The sequence below is a fragment of the Prionailurus bengalensis genome, chromosome E3 (assembly GCF_016509475.1).
Source record: "Prionailurus bengalensis isolate Pbe53 chromosome E3, Fcat_Pben_1.1_paternal_pri, whole genome shotgun sequence".
Lineage (NCBI taxonomy): Eukaryota > Metazoa > Chordata > Mammalia > Carnivora > Felidae > Prionailurus > Prionailurus bengalensis.
This window is the reverse complement of record NC_057357.1, coordinates 24,398,495-24,424,169: the sequence shown is the minus strand read 5'-3', so window position 1 is coordinate 24,424,169 and position 25,675 is coordinate 24,398,495. Positions and strand designations below refer to the sequence as shown.

Sequence of the window (25,675 nt, the reverse complement as noted above, 5' to 3'; positions counted from 1 at the left end):
AAATTGCCGTTGTCCCATTTCTTACCCCATTAGTTCTCCGAAGGCAGGCCTTTCCCCCAACTCCTAGCACAATACTTGGCCCACAATAGGGGCTTAATAAATTTTTGCCATGAGAATGAATGTCCAGAAACCCTAGGCTTAAATCCTATTAGCTTAACGACTCTCTGGAAAAGAGATTCTCGTTTTTATGCTTGCTAGAAAAGATGCAGATAAGTATCTCATTGGCCTGGCTTGGGTCACATGCTCATCCCAGAACCAATCAGTGTGGCTAAAAGGATGGAATGTGCTGATTGGCCAGGTCTTCTCGTGTGTTCACACTTGGCCCCACGTCAGTGGGAAGGGCCATCCTCACAAACTGAGAATAGGGTGAGCTGGTTTCCTGAGGACAAATCAAGATCCTCCTGCAAAGAAGGGGACTTCTGGGCAGACAAAACTTACAGAGGCTCAGAGGAGTTAAATAGCTTGCCCAGCACCACTCAGAGCTTTACGTACTTAAGTAATGCAGTCTTGGTGGGGTTTTTTTTGTTTGTTTTTTGTCTGGTTTTGGACTTGGACAGAGTAGCTCAGACTCTGTTCCTGCCCAACGTTCCCACCGTCAGAATTTCAGGTGCAATTTTGTCTTGCCAAAAGCCAGTTTTCCCAAAACATCAAACCAAAATATCTACTGGCTCTGGTATTTTCCAAAACTTGTAGTACAGAGGCCAGAGGCTACAACCCTCAGTGATAGGTTTCAAGACCATTTCATTTTATTCATTCCCCCCCCCCCCCCACTACCTTATGAGATGCTGCCATATGTCATCCCCCTTCCTCAAGCCACATAAACTTGAACCTGCTCCCTACAGAGGCCATGGTACCTGGTAAGCTGAAGGCCTTTGCTCTCTCAGGGGACTCTGAATGTTCAGGGACCTCAAAAACTGCAGAGTCAAGGCTTAGGGACAGGACACTTGAGGGGCCAGTGTATACTCATGCCTGGGTCAAATCCTGGGTCTGCCATTGACTGTGTAACCTTGGGAAAGTCCTTTAACCTGTCTCAGTCTGTGTATGAAGTGGGGACAATAAGAGCATTGGGATGGTAATCAAAGAGCTAATCCTGTAAAGCAGTTACTTACCACAGTCACTTGCACAAAGTGAGTGTCCTGTAAAAATATCAGCGCCTACTACATCCCCCCATATACCAAAGCAAGCGTTACAAATGACAGGTGGCTCTTGACTACGAAAACATGTTCACAAGCTAGTGTCACCCAGGGAAAGGAGCAAGAGAAAGGAGTCACTCTTCCTTAGAAAAATGTGAATATACTTACATGTATACCCAGATATCATTGTCTGTCTCTGGTCTGCCTGCACCTGTGGTCTCTGTGTTTGCTGGGCCTCACCTGAGCAAAGACTCAGCATGCCCTCCAGCTCCTGTAATATAGATGCCCTTTGCCAAGAGGAGCCACCTTAGAAATCTCTTGGGCAGGGGTGCCTGGCTGACTCAGCTGGAGGAGTGCACCACTCTTGATCTTGGGGTGGTGAGTTTGAGCCCCATGTTGGGTGTTAGAGATTACTTAAATAAGTAAAACTTAAAAAAAAAAAAATCTATGTAAGCCTCAGTTTTATGATCTGTGAAATAGAGCTAATGCAACCTACTCACAGGGTTGGTGTGAAACTGGAATGAGATAAATCACTCAATAAATATCACTTATTATTTTTATATCTGAAATTATATCTGAAGTAAGAGCTGTGAAATTTCTAAAAGTTTATTAGAAAAGTATCTGGAAGGATATAGTATCAGCATGTTCACAGTAGTTATCACACGTTTTGTATCCTTTCTTTTTTATACCTTTCTATATTTATCCATTCATTCCACAGGTGTTTATTAAACATTTACTATATGCCGAGCCCTGAGAGTTAGGAATACGGCAATTTACTGGAATGGTAAGGAACGTCTACAGGGGATACTAATCAAATAATCACACAAATAGCTGCAATTGTCCTAAGTGCCTACGTTTTAACAAAGAAGAAATCAGGGGAAAAAACAATTTCGGATAAAAATATTTTAAGGTTACACATGGAGACTCAAACAATGAGATGGATTTCTAGTGATTTTGGAAAGGACTTCTCGAATTACCCACCGGGAGGGCGCCCCTTTCGCGGGTGGGTGCTAGGACCGCCCCCCACATTAGGTCCGGACGCCGTGTAGTCAGCAGGCGGGGAGGCTGGCATTCAGCGCGGATTGTGCACTGGGGCCTGGAGACTTGCGTGGCGGCTGCAGGAGCGGTGGCGGCCACCGGGGGGCGGGCACGTAAGTGCTGCGCGGTGCGCCCGCCGAGCCAGAGCCCCGCCCCTGCCCACCGGCTGGTGCCCCAGCCCCGCTCCTGCCGGGATCCGACGTCCGTTTCCCTGCGCTGCAGCTGCCCCAGCTCCGCTGACTGTCGCCGGCGCTCCCGCCCCCGACACGCGTCCTCAGCGCCCCGGGATCGTTCCAGCGGCCCATCGCGCCCCGGGATCGTGCCGGCGGCCGCCGCGCCCCGAGATCTATCCAACCGCCCTGCGCAGCCCTCTCTGCCTCCCAGGAGCGCCTGCCGGTGCGCCCTGCTCGCCGCTCCCCGGGACTTTCGGGGGGCCCGCCCGCCCTGCACCCTGGAGCACCGGGCCGCGAGCCTCTGCCAACTCCTCTGGTTCTTCGCGGCCGTGGGCAGCGGCTGCGGTGCCTGTCCGCCCGAAGGAGGTAAGTGCTGGCCGCGTGTAGCCAGGCGGATGGGGGGCCGGGATCCGGCGCTGCAGGCCTGGCGCGCCCCGGTGCACCGGCTCCCGGAGCGCGCTGGGTCCGAGCCTGGAAGTGGGGCGGAGGCGGCGCAGAGTGTGTGAAGCGCTTCTTCTGTGGGTTCAACTCTTTGGGACTCTGTGTTTGCTTCTGTAAAAGCGGGGAGTCATGCAGATTAACGGTAGTGTCTGTTGGGAAAACACTTGGCAACGTCGGCAGGGAGAGGCAGTTTGGGGGCCTCCGCCCCGGGCTCCTCAGAGCCCGTAGAGGGTGGGGGCAGTGCTGCCTTCCTGTCTCCTGCGGGGGGCCCCGAGCCGCATGCCCTACCCTGGCCCCTGAACAAGAGGCCTGAATTCCTGGAACCCCGAGGACAGCGTAGACGCGCCCTTGCTGTATTGTTGACTGCGGGAGGGAGTTTGGGTGTTGGCAGGCTCCGCCGACATGTGCGCCGAGGGCCGGGCATTGATAGGCGAGTGGTGGCGCGGGGGTGGAGGCCTCTTGGGTAAGTCCCGGCCTAGATCTGCCAGCACCCGGGCGGAGAACTGAGGGGAGCCAGCTCGGCTGAGCCCCTAGAGTGACAGATGGACCGCATGGGAAGGGGCCGCTACATGTGCTGTGGGGACACTCTGGGAGCCTGACTTCTGGGCCCTTGGCCCGGGACGCTGCTTGCCTGGGGCCACAGTTTCAGCCAGGAAGTGGAGTGACATAGTCCAGCCCTATGATTTTATAGAGGAGGAAACCGAAGCCCAGGGTTGTCTAACAGCCAACTAATGCGCAAAAGGGACTAAGCGCGGACCCTTAGAGCAAGCAGGTGGGAGCCAGTTGTGCCCACCGTGTGGAGGTGCGTGGAGGGGGGGAGGTTACTGGGAGGCTTCCTGGAGGAGATGATGTTTGAGCTGATTTGGAAAGGATGCCTGTGGAAGGAGGTAGGGTTTAGAGATAGCGTATGCACACATTCATTCCTTTGTTCATGTATTAACTCAACAAATACGATAAAGCTTCTAGACGATGTGGATTCAGGTGTGACACAGTTGGGATGGCCATCCTCCCTCCTTTGAGTTCCCTTCTCAAAGAGGGGTTTGCAGGGGTCAGGGGAGGCAGAAAGTCAGAGCCTAACGATCACTTAATATGGTTTCAGATTGTGTAGGATCGATTGTGTACATTCTGTGATGTACAGTTTCTCTCTTTTGTGCTTTCGGTGACGGCACACTGCTTTTTGGCTGATTGAGGATGTAGCCCTGGGTTTATTTTAAACCGTTTTTAATGTATAATATGGCAGAGATGGCGATTAGTCCCCTCTTCTGGGGGTATCACCTGGCTGAATTTCCCAGGCTCCCTTACAGTTTGGTGGGCTGTGTGACTGCATTTTGGCTGATGGGATGTGAGCAGAAATAGCGAGTGCCCCTCTTGAGCTTGAACCCCAAAAACCTCCCGCCCCCTCTGTCCACATATACCAATGGAGTTGGAGGGCTCTGAGGGCCTAGGAGAGGGCAGAGCTACCAGACGGGAGGAGTCTGGGCCCCTGAATGACTGTGGAGCAGAGCCCCACCCCCCTTTCTGCCTCCCTTGGGGGTCCATGTCTGCTGAAGGGAATGGGGCTCCAGTAAGCTCTTTGGAAGGTCTGGGGCTGTGCGTGGGGTTTGTTGGCTGTGGCCTTTGCATCCGGGCGATCGGGCTGGGCTGTTTCCCTGGGGAAGGGCATCTTTAAGGCCTTTTTTCTCACACTGGTCAGATTCCCCAAAGAAGTCTTGTCCAGTCTTTGGCAGGATTGACAGCCAGTTGCCGGGACACGGAGAACATTGTGGGAGAAAATGGAAGGTCAACGGCAGAAACTTGGATTTGTTCAAGCTCCTTCTCTAGGAATCACTCTTTCTGACCCAGTTCTTAAAGCTGAAGCAGAAAAAAAAAATTGATGGTTGGGACTATATCCAAAGTAATGGCGGCTGGCTGGACTGATTAAAAAATAAAAGTTTTGTGTTGGAGAGATCAGTTCTGTTGACCAAGAAGCTGCAGACTGTTGCCTTAGTAAACAGAATATTCTAGAAGAAGGTGATTATGGTGGCCACCACAGGATGAAAGCGTTTTTTGTTTTGTTTTTGAGAGAGAGAGAGAGAGAGAGGAGAGCATGTGAGTGGGGGAGAGGGACAGTGTGTGTGTGGGGGGGAGAGAGAGAGAGAGAGAGAGAGAGAGAGAGAGAGAAGAGAATCTTAAGCAGGCTCCATGCTCAGCATGGAGCCGGATATGGGGCTTGATCCCACGATGCTGGGATCATGACCTGAGCCAGAATCAAGAGTCAGAAGCTCAGCCAACTGAGCCACCCAGGTGCCCCTAAAGTGCCTTGGGTATTTGAATGTTGCTGGATTGAACCCTTGTAGACAAGACTGATGGGCACAAGCAGAAGGCTCTGAACAAAGGAAACAGCGAGTTACTAACATGCTGATGATAAAATAGGAGATGACGGTCTCTGGGTCCCCAAAACCGTAGGGCTGGGAACACCCAGAGAAGCATTTCAAATGGCTAGAAAGTCAGAGGGGTGGACAAGTGTTCAGATCTTCAGCTGTGACACTTTCTCGCCCTAGCAAGGACTCCACAGGTGGAGTCAGCTGCAGAGAATTTCTCTAGGCCATTGGTTCTGGAACTTAACTGCACATTATCAGAACCACCTGGTGAGCTTGTTTAAACACAGATTGCTGGGCCCACCTCCAGAGTTGACTTCAGTGGGACTGGAGTGAGGCCCGAGAATTGGAAAATACCATGTTCTGCTGCTGCTGCTACTGGTGGTCCCATGACCGCACTTTTAGAAGGACTGATTTAGCAAGTGATGGCGAGTAAAAGCCCTGGATTCAGCCCACACTGTCTTCACACCCAACTATCCCACTTTCTAGCCATGTGATTTTGGGGAAGTCACTTAACCTCTCTGTTCCTCAGTTTCCTTGTCTGTAGGATGAAGCTAATAGTGCCTACCTCCTGGGCTTCAGGGGAGGCTCCCTGGAGGAGGCCGCATCTAAACTGAGACCTGAAGGATGAGCAGAACAGTTGGCCAGGGGTTGGGTAGGGAGGGCAGGCCTGGCTGCGTGCCAGGCAGAGGGCACAGGGAATGGGGAACCTGTGTCCTCCAGGGAACTGAGAGGAACTATGGTGTAAGTGCTTTGTAAGTGACACTGAAATGCTGCAAATCTGTTCTGTGCTACGTGTCTCAGGGCAGGATTGCAGTTGAGGGAGAGTTGACCAGGTTGTGTGGAAAATGGGCTGCCTGGAAGCAGCGCCAGTTATTCCTGCCCACATTCCATTGGCCTGAATGAAGTCACATGGCCCCACCTAGATGCACAGGATGCTGGGAAATGTAGTCCGTGGTGGAGCAGGGGAGCACAAATCTGTGGTGGAGAGCTAGCTGTCTATGCCACAGCAGCTTTTTATGACCCTTGGCCACCTCTCTTACCTCTCCTTCTCTGCTTACTCTGCTCTGCTTTGTAGGATGAGTGAATTTTACAGATGAGGAAGCTGAGGTTCAGAGAGGTTAAGTAATTTGCCTAATGTCACTCAGCTAGTAGTGGCAGAGACAGGACTTGAACCCAGGTCTATTTGTCCTTGAAGCCTGTTGGTCCAGATGGTAGTCCTGGGTGCTTTTTAAGGGCCTCCCTATGATCCAGGTTTTCCTAATCAGGATCTCAGCCATGTCTCAAGCTAACTAAGCCCCAGATGCCTTGTAATTATAATGGCATAGTCCCTCCACTCCACGCCTGCACTGCCCATGATGTCCATAGAACTTGCCATCTTTTCTCTAAATATTCATGCAACATGCATTTACATAGAACCTGCTGTGTGCCAGGCATTGTGCTCTTGGCTCGGAGCTGGCGAGGAATAAGACACAGCCCCTTTTGTTCCAAACGTTCACATGGTTTGGCCACCGAGAGGCTATGTAAACACAGAGTTCCCCTGAGAAGTGAGACACGCTGGATCCCTGGTCTGACCCGCCAGGAGTACAGAGTGTCCCAGGTACATGAGAAGGGTGCCCAGCAAATGATTAAAAATTAAATTCAAGCTCTCTTGTGCATTTTGTAAACCGAAGCTATAATGACATTATTATGTGCTTTGTATTCTAAAATGTGTTTTTCTGATTTTTAAAACAATAAAATTGCCTTTGCTCCATGACAGTTTTATATGCACAAAGCACGGCGTATGTGCCGCAGTGATCTTTTTATGAGCCTCAGTGGAGCAAACGTTGACTTCTCTCCTTGGGTTCAGCCGCGGGGTGCTGTTCTCATCAGTGAGTAAGTTTATTCTTCAGTTCAAAAGAAACACCAGGACAGGTATGCATGGAGATCTGCTTTTAAAGAGGAGAGGAGGGGGAGTGGGTCAGGGGAAGCTCCTAGAGCTTCCCCCAGAATCTTTCTAAAGTGGGGTTTCTCGGAACTATTAACATTCTGAGCTGAATACTTCTGGGTTGTGGGGCCTGTGCTGTGCACTGTAGAGTGTCAAGCAGCATCCCTGGTGCACTCGGTACACTATTCACTAGATACCAGGTGTACTCGGAGGGTTGTGACAACCAAAAACGTCTCCAGACGTTGCCAAAATGTCTCCTGAAGGGGCAAAAGTGCCCCAGTGTTTAGGGCCACTGTTCTAGGCTACATTTGTTTCCCATTGCTCCTATAGCAAATCACCACACGCTTAACACAAATTTCTTATGGTTCTGGAGGTCAGAAGTTCAAAAGTCAAGGGGCACATGGGTGGCTCACTCAGTCGGTTGACTGTCTGACTTTGGTTCAGGGCGTGATCTCACGGTTTGTGAGTTTGAGCCCCGCATCAGGCTCGCTGCTGTCAGCACAGAGCCTGCTTCAGATCCTCTGCTTCCCCCTCTGCCCCTCCCGTACTCACGCTCTCTCTCTCAAAAATAAAAATAAAACATTACAAAAAAGTTCAAGGGGCACCTGGGTGGCTCAGTTGGTTAAGCGGCCGACTTCAGTTCAGGTCATGATCTCGCGGTTCATGAGTTCAAGCCGTGCTTCGGGCTCTGTGCTGACAGCTCGGAGCCTGGAGCCTGCTTTGGATTCTGTGTCTCCTTCTTTCTCTGCCCCTCCCCTGCTTGCTCTCTGTCTGTCTGTCTGTCTGTCTCTCTCTCTCAACAATAATAAACATAAAAAAAATTTTTTTTTCATGTTCAAAAGTCGAGGGCTCAGTTCCTTCTGGAGACTCTAGGAGAAATCTATTTCCCTGCCTTTTCCAGCTTCTAGGGACCGACTGCATTTCTTGGCTTGTGGCCCCATTCTCCATGTTCAAAGCCAGCTGCATGGCATCTTCAAATCTTTCTCTAGGACCCCTGCTTCCATTATCATGTCTCTTTAGCTCTGACCCTCCTGCCTCCTTTTTATAAGGACCCTTGTGATTATATACAGTACATTGGATTTTCCAGGAGAATCTCTCCATCTCAAGATCACATTCCCAGGGTGACTTTTACCATGTAAGGGAGCATAGTCACAGATACTGGAGATTAGGATGTGGACATCTTTTGGAGGGCCAGTTTCTGCCCACCACATAGAATGTTCAGCCTCTGGGTATAATGGCAATGCTTCTGGAGAGCCTGGCAGGAGCAAAGTGACTTAGGGAGTGGGGCTTGGGGGGTGGTCACAATAACAACCAATACTTTTGAGCTCCAGTTCTCTGTCAGGCATCACATGCTGGATCTCACTGATTCCTCAAACATCTCCAGGGGTCCGTACTGTTGGTCCTCTGTTTCACAGATGAGGACACCACCTAGGGGAGACTTTCTAGAAGGAGTAAAAATTCGAGCTGGATTTTGAAGGGAACCAAGGGGTTTGGCAGCAGATAGGAGAGGCGTTTCAGAAAGAGGGCCCGTGGGGTGCCAGGGGCAGGGAGGTGGGAACTTGGTGTGAATGGTTCTTCAGGGCAGGGCAGGTGGGTGTAGACATCTGCAAATCAGTCCTTTTATCCTGACATTCTCATATAAACTCTCTCATTTTTCCACAATAGTTTAAATATTTTTTCATGAGCACCTACCACATGCTGGGGTTATAGACATTAATAAGACACCGACCTGAGCTCGTCACCTCTGTTACTATCCCCACCCTCAGTAAATAAATAAAACCCAGCCCAGAAAGGTATTTGATTAGCACCATTGAGTCCTGCCAGGGCCAGGTGCTGTGGGGGACACAGACTCCAGGAAGGCTCAGCTTACCCTTAGGACAGCACTTTGGCTCCTAATGGGGAAGCCGGGATTCAAACCAGGCCCTGCAGCTGCAGAGCACAGCTTCTCAGCCCCTATTTTGGCTTTGATTTTTATTAAATTTTTCCACCAGATTTATCGAGATATAATTGACAAATAAAAACTACGTATTAAACGTGTCCAACATGACGGCTTGGTATACGTATGCGTTGTGAAATGATTACCACAGTGAACCTAATTAACATATTTATCGACTCACATAGTTACCTAAGTTTTTTATGTTTGTGTGAGAATAATTAAGATCTTTTCTCCGGGCACCTGGCTGGCTCAGTCTGAAGAGCATGGGACTCTTGATCTCCAGGTCTTGAGTTCAAGCCCCACTTTGGGTGTAGAGATACTTACATAAACTTTAGAAAAATCTATTCTCTCAGTGAATTTCCAGTATACAGTAGAGTATTACTAACTATAGTCGCCGAGCTGTACATTACATTCCCAGGACTTACTCATCTTGCACAACTGAAACTTTGTACCCTTTGACCAACATCTTCCTATTTCCTCCACCTCCCAGCCCTGGACAACTACCATCTGACTTTCTGTTTTTATGACTTTGGTGTCTTTGGGGGTGTTTTTGTTTTGTTTTGTTTTCTTTTCTTTTTCGTGACATCACAAAATGTTTGTCTTCCTATGTCTGGCATATTTCACTGAACGTAATGTCCTCCAGGTTCATTCATGTTTTTGCAAATGGCAGGATTGCTTTCCTTTTTTTAAGACTGTATAACATTCCATTGTATATGTACGCCAGATTTTCTTTATCCATTCATCCATCTCTTAGGTGGTTTCCATACGTTGACTATTGTAAATAATGCTGCAGTGAACACGAGAGTGCAGATGTGTCTTCAAGATAGTTTTTCCTTTCTGGTTTGAAGGAAACTGAGGACTCCTGCTACAGCCCAAGATACCCTTGGAACAAGCCGGGGTTGCAGCCCAGGGCATCCTGCCCCTGCTCACCCCTCCTCCCCAAGGTACCCCATCGCAAGCAGGCTGGGCACTTCTTTGCCCGGCAGTTCCCGTCATTGCCAGATAAGAGTCCATGTTGAGTACATAGCGTGGCACCTGGGACACCGGAAGCTGTCTACATGTGTTACTTATCTATCTCATTTCAGTAAAAATTACGCATCTTCCACAGGAACGAAAGTATCTTCCTCTTTCTTACCACTCATTTGCAGCACAAAAGCCACATCTTTGCTTACCTCCCTTGGTGAGATGAACTCATGCTAACCTGTAAGAAACCCATAGCTCCTTCTGCTTGGTGGAATAAGACAGCATTCTTGGCATGAGATCTAAAGGAACCAGGAGAGGACCTGCCGGTCTGGGGGTGGTGGAGTGTGGAAGGGAAGTGGGAAGTTCAAGGGAAGCTCAAGTCTCATTTATCACACCAGGAAATCAATATATAAGGACCTAAATAGGCAAAGTAAGAAATGGCAGAGAAACCATGTTATTTAGGGATGTGGCAGTATCTACCTGAAGTAACATCTAGAATAATTGGAAGTGGTTGCCTCTGGAGGTGGGAAGCAGGGCTGCCCTGTCCTCTTGCAAAGGTTGTAAACTAAAGTTGAGCAGTACCCCACCTGTACGGTCATACACCATGGACTCAATAGGAAAATGCCGTTATTTTTAACCATGGGGTTTACTGAAACTTTTTTAATTATAAGAAATAATACACAGTGGCTCTAAGTGCTGGCTGGGTTTTGGACTCTTCATAATGCAGGTGAGAAAAACTTGTGTATAATCAGCTAAGTCATCCCCAGACCCCCTAAAAAGGGGCAGTGTCAGGCATGTTTGGATTCATGGTCTCAAATGATATCACCACTATTTGTTTGTCTCTAAATCTCTTGTTCTGCTTTCTGCCAATCATCACCTTTGTTCTCTGGTGGCCTCAGCCCCTGTCTCTGATTCACATCCTACACAAACGGATGACCTTCTCTAGTCTCTCAGACTAAAACCCCTGGCTTACCTGGGATTGGGCCAGATTGGTTAGCTTGAGTCACATGCTCACCTGTGAGCCAATCACTGTGGCCAGGTGCCTGAATGCTGTGATTGGCTTAGACCTGGGTCATGTGACACACCCTGTTCCCTGATGGAGCATCTCCAATCACGGAACATGGGGGGGGGGGGGGGGGGGGGAGGGACAGATCCTGGAACAGAAACAGGTGTGTGACCCAAGGTGGCCCCCAAGTCACCCTGTTCGGGGCGGTGCAATGGACGACCCGGTGGGTTCTGCCGTGCTGGGCATGTGGTAGTGTGTGTGCGCTGGCCACATCACGTGGACAATATCGGCTCTGGGATGCTGACTCCTGGGAGTGGCCGGCAGTTCACTTCTACAGGTAGCAACACAGCCCTGGGCGGGGGGGGGGGGGGGGGGGGGGGGGAAGGGAGCCCCAAGGAAGACCAGAGGTCACTGTGGCCTGGCCCACAGGGCTTGACCTGGGCATTGCAAACATTGTTTTCTGTCCCAGCCACTGCCAGAGGAACCTTTTATAGAGAGACTCAGTAAGAGCAGTGGTTCTCTGGCCAGAGTCTAAAATAGCCTGTTCCCCCAGGACCCCTGAAGAAGCTTGGCTTGGCTGCTAACCAGGTATCCAGGTTACCAGCGTGGCTGGGACCCAAGGTTCAGCCCCCTTTATTTAGGAAAATAAAAATGATGATGATGATAATAGTTCTGTATCTTAGTGCTTGCTCTGTGCGAGTGCTGTGAGGTTAACAGTGAGAATACTGCCTCCCGCATTATCGCAAGGAAGCTAAGGTTTGAGAGGTAATGTTACACAGCTAGTAAGAGGCAGAGTGGGGGCTTGAAGTTGGGTCTGACTCAGAATTCCACCCAACTACCTCTCTATACAAATATTTTCCCAGGGTGTGTCAGGGACTCGGAGGGGAAGATGTGGGTTCCAGAGCAAGGGCAAAGGAAACCTTCCAGAGAATCCTGATGTCTTAGCTGGGGTGCTGCTGTTGGTCTCAGCCTCTTTGCCAACAGGAGCAGGCCCCTGTGGGCCAAGGGAAGTCCAAGTCGGATGGAGATTCCTGGGAGGCCGGGGCTCTGGCTGGTGTTGGAACAGGCATCGTGGGGCTGAGTTATGGGCCATTGAGGGCTCCTTGCCTGCCTAGGGGAATCCGGCAGCCTCCAGGGCCCAGTCTTCCTGGGCGAATGTGGGAGTAGTTGCCAAGTCTGGACTCTGGACTAAGGCCTTGGTTTTCCCAGGCTGATCCTATCCAGGCCTTGACTTGTCGTAAGAGATGTGATGTGACTTTTTGGGGGAGAGATGGGGTTACTGGACTAGATAGAATTAGCAAGTAGTGTGGGGGTGAATTATAGTAGATATTATAAGTTGAGATAGTCAAGTCTGAAGATTGTGAGTCCAGGGCTGTTATACTGGCCCATGATGGAAGATAATGCTGCCCCAGGCTCCCTCTGTCTCATGGCTCTGCCATCCACAGCATATGGTTTCTTCTTCTTGGTTAAATATAGCTGCTTGAGTTCCAGCCATCACACCTCCATTCCAGCCAGCAGGAAGGAGGAAGAGTCCAGAAGGGCACACTCCCTCCCTTTAAAAACTCTTCCCTAAAGTTGAAAACAGCCCGTCTGTTTATATCCGCTTGGCCAGAACTTGGACACATGGTCACACCTAACTGCAAAGGACCTTATTTTGAGTGGCCATGTGTTTAGCCAAAAAACCAGTGGTTGTTATTAAGAAGGAGAGAACAGCTGTTGGGGGACAGTTCGCAGGCACTGTCACAGCTGCCTTAAGAGCAAATTTATGACAACGGAAAAACCATAAAACATCCTCGCTCAGTTCTGGAATACGCATCACGTGCCTGCTGAGTGCAAGGCGCTGTGCCAGGCAGGGTCGCAGCTGCTTGTCTGCAGCTCCTTTTGTTTCCCAGGGTCAAGGAGAATGTCGGGTCTGTGGCTCTGGTCATAATTACCCTGTGAACTGGCTCTGGAACGTCAGGCCACTTCCCCTCCCTCAGCTCCCCTCACGAATGGGGACGTCAGGGAGCTGAATTAGTTTAGTCCAGGTCATCAGCAGCACAGCTGGGATTTGTACCTGCGAGCAGGCTCTTAGCCCCTGGACTACACTGCCTGGAAGCCTGTGGGCTGAAGCTGAGGTTCTGGCCCCTCCCCAGCACCGTCCCAGCCCCCAGAGGCCAGTGACTGGGCTGGGTCCCCTGGCAGCCCCAGACACCACGCTGCCTTGGTCAGCAGAGGTTCCGGCCAAGGGCTGACGGGGGCAGAGCAGGCGCTGGGGCTGGGAGCGGCCAAGAGGGGGAGGAGTGGGCCCAGGGCCCAGGGCAGGTTTTGGTAACCAGCAGGGTCAGGTGGTTCAGGCATTGGCTCCTGACCGTGACTGCGTCCTGCCCACAGGGTAAGAAACAACTCTGCAGTAGACACCTGGGGCGGCCGATTTTCAAGAAATCCCTGTGGGTGGTGCCTTAAGGGAAAAGAATGAGAAGGAAGTAAAGCAAAACAAAAATGAGTGGAGTAGAACATAGCAGAGCACGTTGTACAAAGTGAAGCTAAGTACAGTTTCCTCACATTTTAATTTGCATTTTGTGCGTACCAAGTTAGGATAGAAATATATTCCCTGCTCTGATAGCTGTTAAGAAAGTGCCAGAGCCTCAGATCTAGGAGGCTGCCTGCAGATGGAAGGAGCCATTAGATTGATCTAAAAAAGTATTACCTTGATCTAAAAAAAATTTTTAAGTGTTTTCGTTTATTTATTATTTTATATTGAAAGCAACTCAGCTTGTGAAAAGTTAACACAGTGTAGAAGTGTACAAAGTTCTTTTTTTTTTTTTTTTACAGATTTATTTTGAGAGCGTTTGTGTGTGTGCACAAGTGGGGGAGGCGTGGGGAGAGAGAGAGAGAGAGAGAGAGAGAGAGGTTGGTTGAGGGAGAATCCCAACCAAGCAGGCTCCACACTCAGTGTAGAGCCCATTGTAGGGCTCAATCCCACAACCCTGGGATCATGACCTGAGTCAAAATCAAGAGTCAACCACTAAACTGACAGAACCACCCAGGCACCTCTGTACAAAGTTCTTCAAAGTTCCCACCACCCCCACCTTCCAGCTTCCATTATCACTGCCATCCCTGTGTTGGTAGAGCTCCTAGGGGTCCTTGAGGGAAGTCTCAACCCATCTACAAATGTCCTTTTTCTTTTCACCATAATAGACCTGATATTCTTCAACTTGCTTTTTATTAAAAAAAAATTTTTTTTAAATGTTTATTTATTTTTGAGACAGAGAGAGACACAGCATGAGCAGGGAAGGGGCAGAGAGAGAGGGAGACACAGAATGTGAAGCAGGCTCCAGGCTCTGAGCTGTCAGCACAGAGCCCAACGCGGGGCTCGAACTCATGGACCGCGAGATTGTGACCTGAGCCGAAGTCGGCCGCCCATCTGACTGAGCCACCCAGGCACCCCTCAACTTGCTTTTTAAATGCGACAGTTTTGTGGGGTGCCTGGCTGGCTCAGTCAATAGAGCGTGTGACTCTTGACCTCAGGGTTGTGAGTTGGAATCCCACATTCGGTGTAAAGATTACTTGAAAGTAAAATCTTAAAAAACATAAGTGTCAGTTTTTTCTGACTTTTTTTTAACCTTAGCTTTATTAAAATATAATTCTCAAACCTTATAATCTATCCATGTAAAGTACAATTCAACGGTTTTTAATATATTGGCAGTCATGCAATCAAGACGCAGTTTTAGAACATTTTCACCAACTCCAAAGAAACACGTTAGCAATTGTTCCCCATTTCCCGCCCCCGCAACTCTCCCCTCCCCCATCCATAGGCAATCACTCCTGTACTTTCCATCTGTATAGATTTGCCTTCTCTGGGTATTTCGTGTAAATGGATTCATTCAATACATGGTCTTTTGTGGTTAGATTCTCTCACTTAGCATAATGCTTTTAAGGTTCACCCTGTGTCAGTCCTTCCTTTTTGTGACTATTATAGCATTCCATTGTATGGATACGCCACATTTTGTTTGTCCATTCATTAGCTGATGGGCATTTGGGTTTGTTTCCCCATTTGGCTATTACAGATAACACTTCTATGAACATATGTGTACAAGTTTTTATGTGAATGTTTTCATTTCCCTTGGACGTGTACCCAGGAGTGGAATTGCTGGATCATATGGTAATTCTGTGGTTAACTTTTTGAGGAACTGTGAGACTATTTTCCAAAGTGGTTGCACCATTTTACATTCCTACCAACAGTGTATGAGAGTTTCAATTTCTCCGTACCCTTGCCAACATTTGTTATTTATTGGGTTTTAAAAAAATTGATCCCTCCTAGTGGGTGGCTTTGACTTGCATTTCCCTAATGGCTAATGATGTTGAGCATCTTTCACGGGCTTATTGGTCACGAGTATATCTTGTTTAGAGTAATGTCTGTTAAAATTCATTCAAGCCCTTTGCCCACTTTTTATTTGGGTTATTTGTTATTTTATTGTTCAGTTGTATAATATTTATTTTGAGAGAAAGAGAATGTGGGAGAAGAGCAGAGAGAGATGGAGAGAGAATCCCAAGCAGGATCCATACTGTCAGGGCAGAGCCCGACGCGTGGCTCGATCTCACGAACTGTGAGATCATAACCCGAGCCAAAATCAAGAGTTGGACACTCAACTGACTGAGCCACCCAGGCGTCCCACAAATGTTTAGTATTGATGGTGCCTAATTTATCTGTTCTTTTGTTGCTCGTGCTGTTGGTGTCATATCTAAGAAGGCTTTGCCTAACCCACATCACAAGATTTTCTCCCATATTGTTTTCTAAGGGTTAAGTAATGTCGTAGCTTTTATATTTAAGTCTTTGATCTATTTTTAGTTATTTCCTATGATGGGTGTAAGGAAGGGGGTCAATTTCATTCTTTTGCCACGTATATTCACTTGTCCCAGCGCCCTTTGTTGAAAAGATTATTCTTTCTGCATTGAATGGTCTTGGCTCCCTTGTCAAAATCAATGGTTCTAAATGTGAGTGCTCATTTCCGGACTCTGAAATCTATTCCATTGATCTGTGTCTATCCTTACACCAATACCAACTGTCTTGATTACCGCAGCTACCGTAGCAAGTTTTGAACTCAGGAAGTGTGACTCCTTCAACTTTGTTCCTCTTTTCTCAAGACTGTTTTGGCTATTTTGGGACCCTTGAATTTCCATATGAACTTTAGGACCCATTTGTTAATTTGTTCAAAGAAGCCACTAGGATTTTGATGGTGATCGGTTTGAGTCTGTAGATCAATTTGGGGAGTATGGGTATCTTAGCAATATTAAATCATCCTCTGATCTGTGAACACAGAATATCTTCCCATTTTTTTAGGTCTTTAATTTCTTTCAACATGCTGTGCTTCTCAGTGTATGAGTCATGTACTTCTTTTATTAAATTTATTCCCAAGTATTCTTTTTGAAGTTCTTAATAGGTGAGCTTGTTTTCTTAATTTCATTTTTGAATTTTTCATTCCTAATGTGTAGAAATACTATTGATTTTTGTATCCTACAGTCTTGCTGAACTTTTTTTTTTATTGTTTTTGCATGTCTGTATGTATCTAGAGTTTCCCCTTTCTTCTAACAGTCACACAGCAGTTCATGGTATAGAAAACTCTAATTAATTTGACATGCTTCCACTGGTGGACATTGTGGGCTGTTACCATTTTTTTGCTGTTACTGATTATGCTAAGGAGAACATTGTTTAGGGCACACAACCATTCTGGGGGCGTGTATTGAGTGCCCACTCTCTGCCAGGTACTCTTTGAGGCACTGGGGATACAGACAGTAAAAAAGTAAAAGAGGTTGCAGCTTGGGAATATCTCTGTGATGAGAATAAAGCAGATGTGCTAAGGAGTAACTGGATATGTATATGAGAGGAGTTCTTTGAATTGAGGGGCTGGAGAATATTTCTCTAGAGAGGCGACTATTGAGCTAGGATCCAACTGATGAGAAAGAACCCACTGTTGGAAGGTTGGGAAGATTGTTCCAGGCACAGGGAATAGCAAGTACAAAGGCCCTGGGGTAGAAATGGGCTCCCCATGTTCACCAAACAGAAAGCAAGCCAGTGGGCCTTGAAGAGCTGCCAAGGCCAGAGGATAAGTGGGCAGGGGCCAGACTAAGGCTGGCCTTGTAGCCTTAAAAGCTGTTTATGTTTTTTTTCAATCTTTAAAAAATGTTTGTTTATTTATTTATTTATTTATTTATTTATTTAGAGAGGGAGAGACAGAGCATGAGCAGGGGAGGGGCAGAGAGAGAGGGAGACACAGAATCCGAAGCAGGCTCCAGGCTCTGAGCTGTCAGCACAGAGCCCGACGCGGGGCTCAAACTCACAAACCATGAGATCATGACCTGAGCCGTAGTCAGACGTTCAGCTGACTGAGCCACCCAGGCGCCCCAGTCATTTACATTTTATTAATAATGGGGAGAGAAGCTCCCGGAGGGTGTTAAGCAGGGGAATGATTTAATCTACTTTATGTTCTAAAACGATCGCCCTAGTTGCTTAAGAAGCATTTATTTTCCCTGCCTTATTTCAAACAGAGTTCTTCGAAGTGGAATTACTGGGTCGACGGGTTTGTACATTAAAAATGTTCTTAGATGCCGCCTGCCAGGTGCCTCCCCAAAAGATAGCTGTAGTTTTCACTTGGAGGGTGCCAACTCTTTGTCACCAGGGGCATTCACCGCAGTAAGGTGCACGGCGAGTTCTGACTCCCTGGACCCCGGCACCCATTGTCTTGCTTCCCTTTGCAGGACGCACACTGCTGCATTTACACTATAACTCTGGCTGTGCCGCCCACCCCTTGGGTAACACGGGCATCCCAGGAAGATGGCAGACGAAGACCTCATTTTTCGCCTGGAAGGTGTTGATGGCGGCCAGACCCCCCGGGCTGGTCACGACGGTGATTCCGAGGCCGACAGCGACGATGAGGAAAGTTACTTCATCTGCCCCATCACTGATGACCCTAGGTCACACCAGAATGTCAATTCCAAAGTTAATAACTACTACAGCAACCTAACGAAGAGCGAGCAGTATGGCTCCAGTGGGTCCCCTGCAAGCTCCTTCCACTTTAAGGTGAGTGGACCGCCCACTCCACCCCGGCCCACCTGCCGCAAGGGATGGGGAAGTGGGGTCACTGACTGGGGTCGTCTCTGTGTTTCCCTCCCCTGGGCAGCACTCTGAGCCCTGGAGATTGGCAGATACGCCTGTAAGGCTGGGAGGTTTTTGTTGGCTTAAAACAAGTCTCATTACTTTAGAGGTGTTTTTCTAAAACAAAACAAAACAAAACAAAAACATTTTTTTTAATGTTTATTTATTTTTGAGAGAGAGACAGAATATGAGTGGGGGAGGGGCAGAGAGAGAGGGAGACACAGAATCCGAAGCAGGCTCCAGGCTCTGAGCCGTCAGCACAGAGCCTGACTCGGGGCTCGAACTCACGAGCCATGAGATCATGACCTGAGCTAAAGTCGGACGCTCAACCGACTGAGCCACCCAGGCGCCCCTGGAGAGGTGTTTTTCAAATAGCTGCTTCGGACCCACTGCTGGGTCATGAAAACCTTGACCAACTTTTAAAAAATTGCAACAGAAGAGAATAGACCAGGACATCCTGGAGACCAGTGCAAATTGTAAAGATCTTATTTTTTGGTACCTATGCTCACACACGTTCACATGTGTAGATGTGGTGACCCAGTTGGTTGTTGTCGGCCAGGCTCTAATCATGTAAATGTTTGCATTTCATCCCTGATGTGTGTGTATGTGGGTCCAGGTACCTGATGTAAAATGTAGTTCTTCATGTTGGTTGTAGTAAAAAAAAGCCACTGCCTTAATATAACACTGTATGTTAACTATACTGGAATTAAAATAAAAATCTTAATAAAATTTTTTTTAAAAACCATGCTTGGGGTTAGGCAACCTTCTGGATTGAGGAAAAGCGTACTTACTTTGTTCAGGATTTGTCTTCATGCCAGGGCAAAGCTGGTCTAAAGGGGTAGGGGAAAGATGAACATCATCGGGCTTTTGTATAATAACTGGTGATGAAAAACATTTCATTTTATTAGTTAGTAATCTCTATGCCCAATATGGGACTCAAACTCATGACCCAGAGGGGTGCCTGGATGGCTGTCGGTATAACGTCCCACTTCGGCTGAGGTCATGATCTCGTGGTTTGTGGGTTCGAGCCCCATATCAGTCTCTGTGCTGACAGCTTGGAGCCTGGAGCCTGCTTCAGATTCTGTGTCTCCCTCTCTCTCTGCCCCTCCCCTGCTCGGGCTCTGTCTCTCTCTGTCTTTCAGAAACGAATAAACGTTAAAAAAAAAAAATTCAAACTCATGACCCCGCGATCAAGAGTCACATGCTCTCCCAGCTGAGCCAGTCAGGTGCCCCCCAAAAATTTTAAATGCAGTAATGTTATCCTGATTTAATTTAATGCCCACCAACAGAAGTTATCTGTTAGTACCATAAGCAAAATGCGAATTACCACTTCGGGATTTAGAATTGGAGTCATTCTTCTGTAACTTCAAAATTAATCTGTTTTTAGAAAATTAATGATTCTAGGGACTCCTGGGTGGCTCAGTCAGCTGAACAATCTGACTTTTGATTTTGGCTCATGTCATGATCCCAGGGTCATGGGATTGAGCCCTGCCTCAGGCTCTGTACTGAACATGGAGCCTGCTTAAGATTCTCTCTCTCCCTCTGCCCCTCTCCCCTGCTCATGCTCTCTTAAAAAAAAAAAAAAAAAGATTAATAATTCTAGTTCTTGGACAGTTGGATTTTTTTTTCCTATCGGGGCCAGAGTTCTATCTTAAGTCTCTGTGGGACAGGCAGCTCCAGAAATAGCCCTGTGGGTCCCCTCTGAGGTTGGGGGCCCCCGAGGGGTCAGACTGAGGCTTGCCCTGCTTTTCTCGTACCGAGCCAGCCTCTGAAACTCAGACCCAGCCCCGTGGAGGGCAGCACAGGGAGGGCAGGAGAGCAGTCTGGCACTCCTGTCTGTTCACTGTGGGTCACGGAGGCTTGAGGAAACACGGATCCCTGAGGAATCCTGTACCACATGTGAGGGAATCCGGGAACCAGCGGGGGCTGCAGGGCTCAGGGCTTGTGAATCAGAAACGAGCTCATGCCAGCTGAAGGGAGGAAGAGTATCCATTATAACAGTCCAGGAGTATTTCTGGGGACCCAGGGAGAGAAGTAATGTCTGGTCTCTCAGGGCACAGGTCTAGGAACCAGGAGATAGCAGGACTGTCTCTCCCTGTCTCTCTTTCCCTATCCTTTATTCTTCTCTGCCTCATTCTAGACAGTGGGAAGATAGACCCCTATGGCCCCAGTGTCCCCTCATTACAGATGGAGCCATGTGCAAAGACAGACTTGACCTTCTCTGTCCCAATTGCAAGGGGCAAATATCTGCTTCGCCCAGCCTGGGTCAGGCATTCTCTCTCTCTGACTCAGTCATTTCTGTCCAGTGCATGGGATTGGGGGGGGGGGTGTCGCACAAGAGGGGACTGCCTCAGGGAAGGAGGATCCTGGTGGCTTCCTTGGGGGGCAGACCTGGCAGCTGGCCCCATGAGCCCAGTTGAGGCTTTTGGGAAGACACTGAGAGGGCCCAGGAACTGAAAGGCCTCAGACACAGACGGCCAATCCCTGACCACAAAATGTAGTATGGTAAAGCCTTTATAAAGGAAGCGCAGACGGGAAGTTTGTCTGTCTGTCCGTGGCTTTAGAATGTGAGCCTCATGAGGGCAGGGCACTGTGGCGTTTATCACTCATCCCCAGTACCTGGGGCCATGCTCTGCACACAGTAAGTACTTGCTTCAGAATTGGGCAGGGGGGACGGGTGGGAGACTACTCAACTGACTTCACTGTGGGTGCCCTCTTGATAAAGGACAGTATTTATATAAAACATAAACCCCTGTGGGCCACTTGACAATAGTCCTTAAAATAAAAAATATACCTCAGATGGCAATTTGATCTCTGGAGACTCTTCCTCAGCCCAAGTGTTCCCACTGGGGTACTGTTGGCATTGGGGGAAGGACAATTCTTTGTTGGGTGGGACTGTCCATTCTATTATAGGTTATTCAGCAGGTCTGACCCCTGCCCACTAAGAGCTGCATTTCCCCCCTGTTCCTTACGACAATCCAAAATGTTTCCCATTATGTGTTTGCAAAGCCCATATAGGAGGGTACCCACTTCAGTTTAGAACCAGTATGGAAGAGGGACGCCTGGGTGGCTCAGTCAGAGAAGCATCTGACTCTTGGTTTTGGCTCAGGTCATGATTTCAGTTTCATGAGTTTGAGCCCCGCTTCAGGCTCTGCACTGACTGTTCGGAGCCTGCTTGGGATTCTCTCTCTGCCCTTCCCCCACTTGCACTGTCTCTGTCTGTCTGCCTCTCTCTCTCAAACAATAAAAAAATTTAAAAAAACAGTATAGAAGTATTTGTACAAGTGTTCAAGTTTACATATTCAAAGATGTTGCAGTATTGTTTGTAATAAAGAAAAAATGGACGTAGCTCAGAGGTCTATCAAGAGGGGCTTATTTAAATGATAAACCATGGTCCTAAGAGAACAGTGTATTTACATTAAAACAAAGATGATGTTTATATGTAATTTGACTTGAAAACTGTGCCAAGATGTATATATATATATTTGGAGGGAAAATCCATGAAAAGCGGAGGGATAGTAATGGGTCCATAATTAGCACAAAAAATGTTAGCTATTTTTATTTTTATACACTGTTACGTAAAAAAGCAAGCTGAAATATAATACAATCTCATATTTATCCAAAAAACTATACACACATCTTAGTATTGGCATCACAAAAACTGCTGGAGGAATTTGCACCCAACGGTTAATGGTGATTCTCTCTGGGGGAGAGGATGCCACTGTGGGGGACTTTATGTTATATATATTTTTAAACATTTGGGACTTTTTTTTAATGTTTATTTATTTTTGAGAGAGAGAGAGAGTGAGTGAGCACAAGGGGGAGGGGCAGAGAGTGGGGGGAGAGAGAGAATCCCCAACAGGCTCTGCGCTGTCAGCACAGAGCCCGATGCGGGGTTGAACCCACGAGCTGTAAGATCATTACCTGAGCCAAAATCAAGAGTCAGAAACTTAACCGACTGAGCCACCCAGGCACCCCAAACACTTGGAATATTTAAACCACACATATGTATTACTTGTGTGCAGAAGAAGGTGTTTTTAGAAGAAAAATAAAGCAAAACATCCAGCTCACCTTCCCTCCCTCAAACAAACAAAGTAATAAATAGCCTCTCCTTAAAACTTCTACGAGGCATAGTTCAAAATCCTCACCGAAGATAGGAGTGCTTGTGGTCCCCAGGGACCCTTCTGGGCTCTGTTCACCCCGCACTTCTGCCTGCTCCTGGAATAGGCTTCCCTTTTCACGCCTCGGCCTAAAACCTCTTTAAACTGATGGTTGATCCAGTCTGTTAAAATGATTGTCCTGGCTCCCTCAGGATGTGTGGTTTAAGACACCCTGCCCTGGCTATCTCTTGTGCATTCCCTGGGGATCATAGGAGACCTCTGTGTGTGTCTGTTATCCTCTGAGTCAGCTGCTGCCTCCAAGGCTAGGGACTGTGTCTCATTGCGCTTCCCATTCCCCATACTTGGTAGAATGACCATTTATGGACAAGACTGTGCCCCTTCGTTGCCCACCGTCCTAGGTAACTGAAAGCAAGCTCTGTGGTGTTCCTGTGGTCTGTGGCAGCTTCAGAGGGGGACAGCAGCTCAGTTTTCCAAACTTCACTCGTGCTGGCGCTCCTCAAAGCTAATGTGTTTTTTGTTTACTGTTGACATGGCAACCTGGCTTGTTCAACCAAAATGGCCACCTGGAGTTCCTCCAGAGAGGCACCACCCTGGCAGGTACCGGGCATGTATTGTGAACAGTCCAGTTCTGTCACTGCCTTCTGCCTAGTTCCCCGGAGGGGTGTGGGGGGGGTGGGGGGGATGGTGGCGGAATCATTCAGGGGGCCACCCTGTTGATAGAATATCAGGCAGCCAAGCAAGGATATTTATAGAATTTACTATAACATGGGAAAGTGCTTTTGCTCTGGAGTTAAATTTAAATAGCAGAATATAGAGTACAGTTATAGCTTTGTTAAAACACACTTGCACGTGCATGCACACACATACACACACAGAACTAAAGTGTGGAAGGAAGTATATCAACACACCAGCCAGTATTGCCTTTGGATACTAGGAGTGATTGTATTTCCTTTCTACTGCTCTGTCATTTCTCCACTTTCTAGAATAAGCATATGTGTTTTTAATTTTTTAGTAAAGTGGGAAATTTGATTTTAAGAAATTGTTCTCCTGGTCTGGGAGTATCTTGGGGATCAGTCTATATCAGCACATATAGATCACCTCTTTTTTTTTTTTTTTAAGTGAATTATGTTCCATCACATGATGTTCATGGATTTATTTAGCCACTCCGCCTCTTGGGGACACTTTCATTATCCGCCCCCGCCCCCCGCTCTTTTTTTTGCTTACAAACAGTGCTGTAATAAGTCTCCTTGTATGTATAGCTAAGCAAACTTTAAAATGCATATATTTCAGCAGTGCCTGGGTGGCTCAGTAGGTTGAGCGTCAGACTTCGGCTCAGGTCATGATCTCATAGTTTGTGATTTTGAGCCGCACATCGATTTGGGATTCTTTCTCTCTCTTCCTCTCTTTCAGCCCCTCTCCCACTCGTGCTCTCTGTCTCAGAATAAATAAGTAAACTAAAAAAATAATGACTATAAAATGCATATATTTTATAATATGTAAATAATATGTATACAAGGTAAAGAGAATTCACACTGTATCAGTGGAATAGTGAAAAGTCAGCCTCCCACCTCAGACCTGCTTCCCTTAGGGATGTCCTTCCAGAAATGTTCCTTGCCTATATACACATCTATATGTATATGACCCTCCCCCCCCCCCCCCCCCGTTTTTTATGGAATCGTTAGCTGCCTGCAGACCTGTCTTGCGCTCTTGTGGCTGTCTTCCCACATTGGCGCGTATGAGCTGGCATCAGCTAGTACTTGTGTAACAGCCACTCTGGGCTGGGCAGGCACTGCCCTGCACTCTTTATTCATTTAATCTACACAGCAGTCCTGTAAGGATGGGCGTTTTGCAGACAGTAAACTTGAGGCTCTGAGATCTTTTTTTTTATTAAAAAAATTTTTTTTATATTTATTTATTTTTGAGAGAGAGGGAGAGACAGAGCATGAGCAGGGGAGGGGTAGAGAGAGAGGGAAACACAGAATCTGAAGCAGGCTCCAGGCTCTGAGCTGTCAGCACAGAGTCTGATGTGGGACTCGAACTCACGAACTGCGAGATCATGACTTGAGCCGAAGTCGGACATTCAGCCGACTGAGGTACCTAGGCGCCCCTGAGGCTCTGAGATCTTAATCACTTGATGCTCGTCGTGACGGCAACATGGTGGAGCTTATTTTGTTGTTTTGTAATGGCTGAATATCATGTCTGGAAGCCCCATAATATACTGAGTCAGTCCCTCATGGATGGGTAGGAAGGTCGTTTCCAGTCTTCTGCTACTACAAACATCTCTTCCTTAAACATCTTTGTGCATATGTCCTTGTGCCCAAGCAGGGTGCACCTGCCAGGTAAATCCCCAGAGGTGGATGTTTAAGAACACAGCTGGACATTGGTGGCTGTCCTTCAAAGAGTCTGCACCAATGTCTGTCCCCACGCTGTATGGGCACATCTGCTTCCCATGCCCTTGTTGGTGGACTTTGGTGATTACACATCTTTTCAGCCCACCAAGGGTGGCTCTAACAGCTTGGTCAGAGGCAGCGATTACCCCAGAATGAGACGGACATGCCAGCCTTTGATGACTCACTGGGAAGAGATGCATCCCTGTCCATCTGAGCCCCAGGAAGCCCCACCCTGGCAGCTTTGGGCTTCTGTCCCTGACTAGTGACCACAGGAAGCTCTGTGCACACCCAGAGGTGATGAACATTTTGGGGCTCTGCCCACTGCTTTGAGAATGCAGAATCAGACAGGGAAGGTTAGGCATCCGGTGTCCACAAAGCTTTGGACTTCTAGCAAGATGAGGGCCTGCTAGGCAGATGAAGGAAAAAGAGGGTGACACTGGCAGTGGGCAGGAGGCCACCCAGTGACCTGCTGTCTGAAAAACAGGATGAGGCTGAGGAGATTCAAGCCTGACCACAGGGACTCCTCTTTCTGAAGTCTGTGCATGGGCTAAAATGCTCAAATCCAGGGTGCCTGGGTGACTCAGTCAGCTAAGTGTCTGACTCTTGGTTTCAGCTCAGGTCACCATCTCATGGTTGATGGGTTCGAGCCCTGCATTGGGCTCTGCACTGGCAGTGTAGAGCCTGCTTGGGATTCATTCTCTCTCTCTCTCTCTCTCTCTCTCTCTCTCTCTCTCTCCCTCTCTCTCTCTCTCTCTCTCTCCCTCTCTGCCCCCTCCCTGCTTGTGTGCTCTATCTCTCTCTGAAAATAAGTAAACAGGAGCGCCTGGGTGGCTCAGTCGGTTGAGCGTCCGACTTCAGCTCAGGTCATGGTCTCGCGGTCCGTGAGTTCGAGCCCCACGTCGGGCTCTGGGCTGATGGCTCAGAGCCTGGAGCCTGCTTCCGATTCTGTGTGTCTCTCTCTCTCTGACCCTCCCCCGTTCATGCTGTGTCTCTCTCTGTCTCAAAAATAAATAAACGTTAAAAAAAAATTAAAAAAAAAGAACATGAATAAACAT

The 25,675-nt window shown here is 48.0% G+C and overlaps 1 protein-coding gene across 1 annotated transcript in view; it reads left to right on the top strand.

Annotated features, from left to right (window-relative positions):
* Positions 1-2,316: 2,316 nt before the first annotated feature.
* EEF2K (eukaryotic elongation factor 2 kinase) overlaps positions 2,317-25,675 on the top strand; it is a 63,571-nt gene continuing 40,212 nt past the window's right edge. Inside the window, exons 1-2 of the mRNA XM_043560315.1 lie at positions 2,317-2,710; positions 17,713-18,034. Of these exons, the coding sequence (XP_043416250.1) occupies positions 17,789-18,034 (246 nt within the window). The 5' untranslated portion in view covers positions 2,317-2,710; positions 17,713-17,788. The remainder of the gene's footprint in view (positions 2,711-17,712; positions 18,035-25,675) is intronic.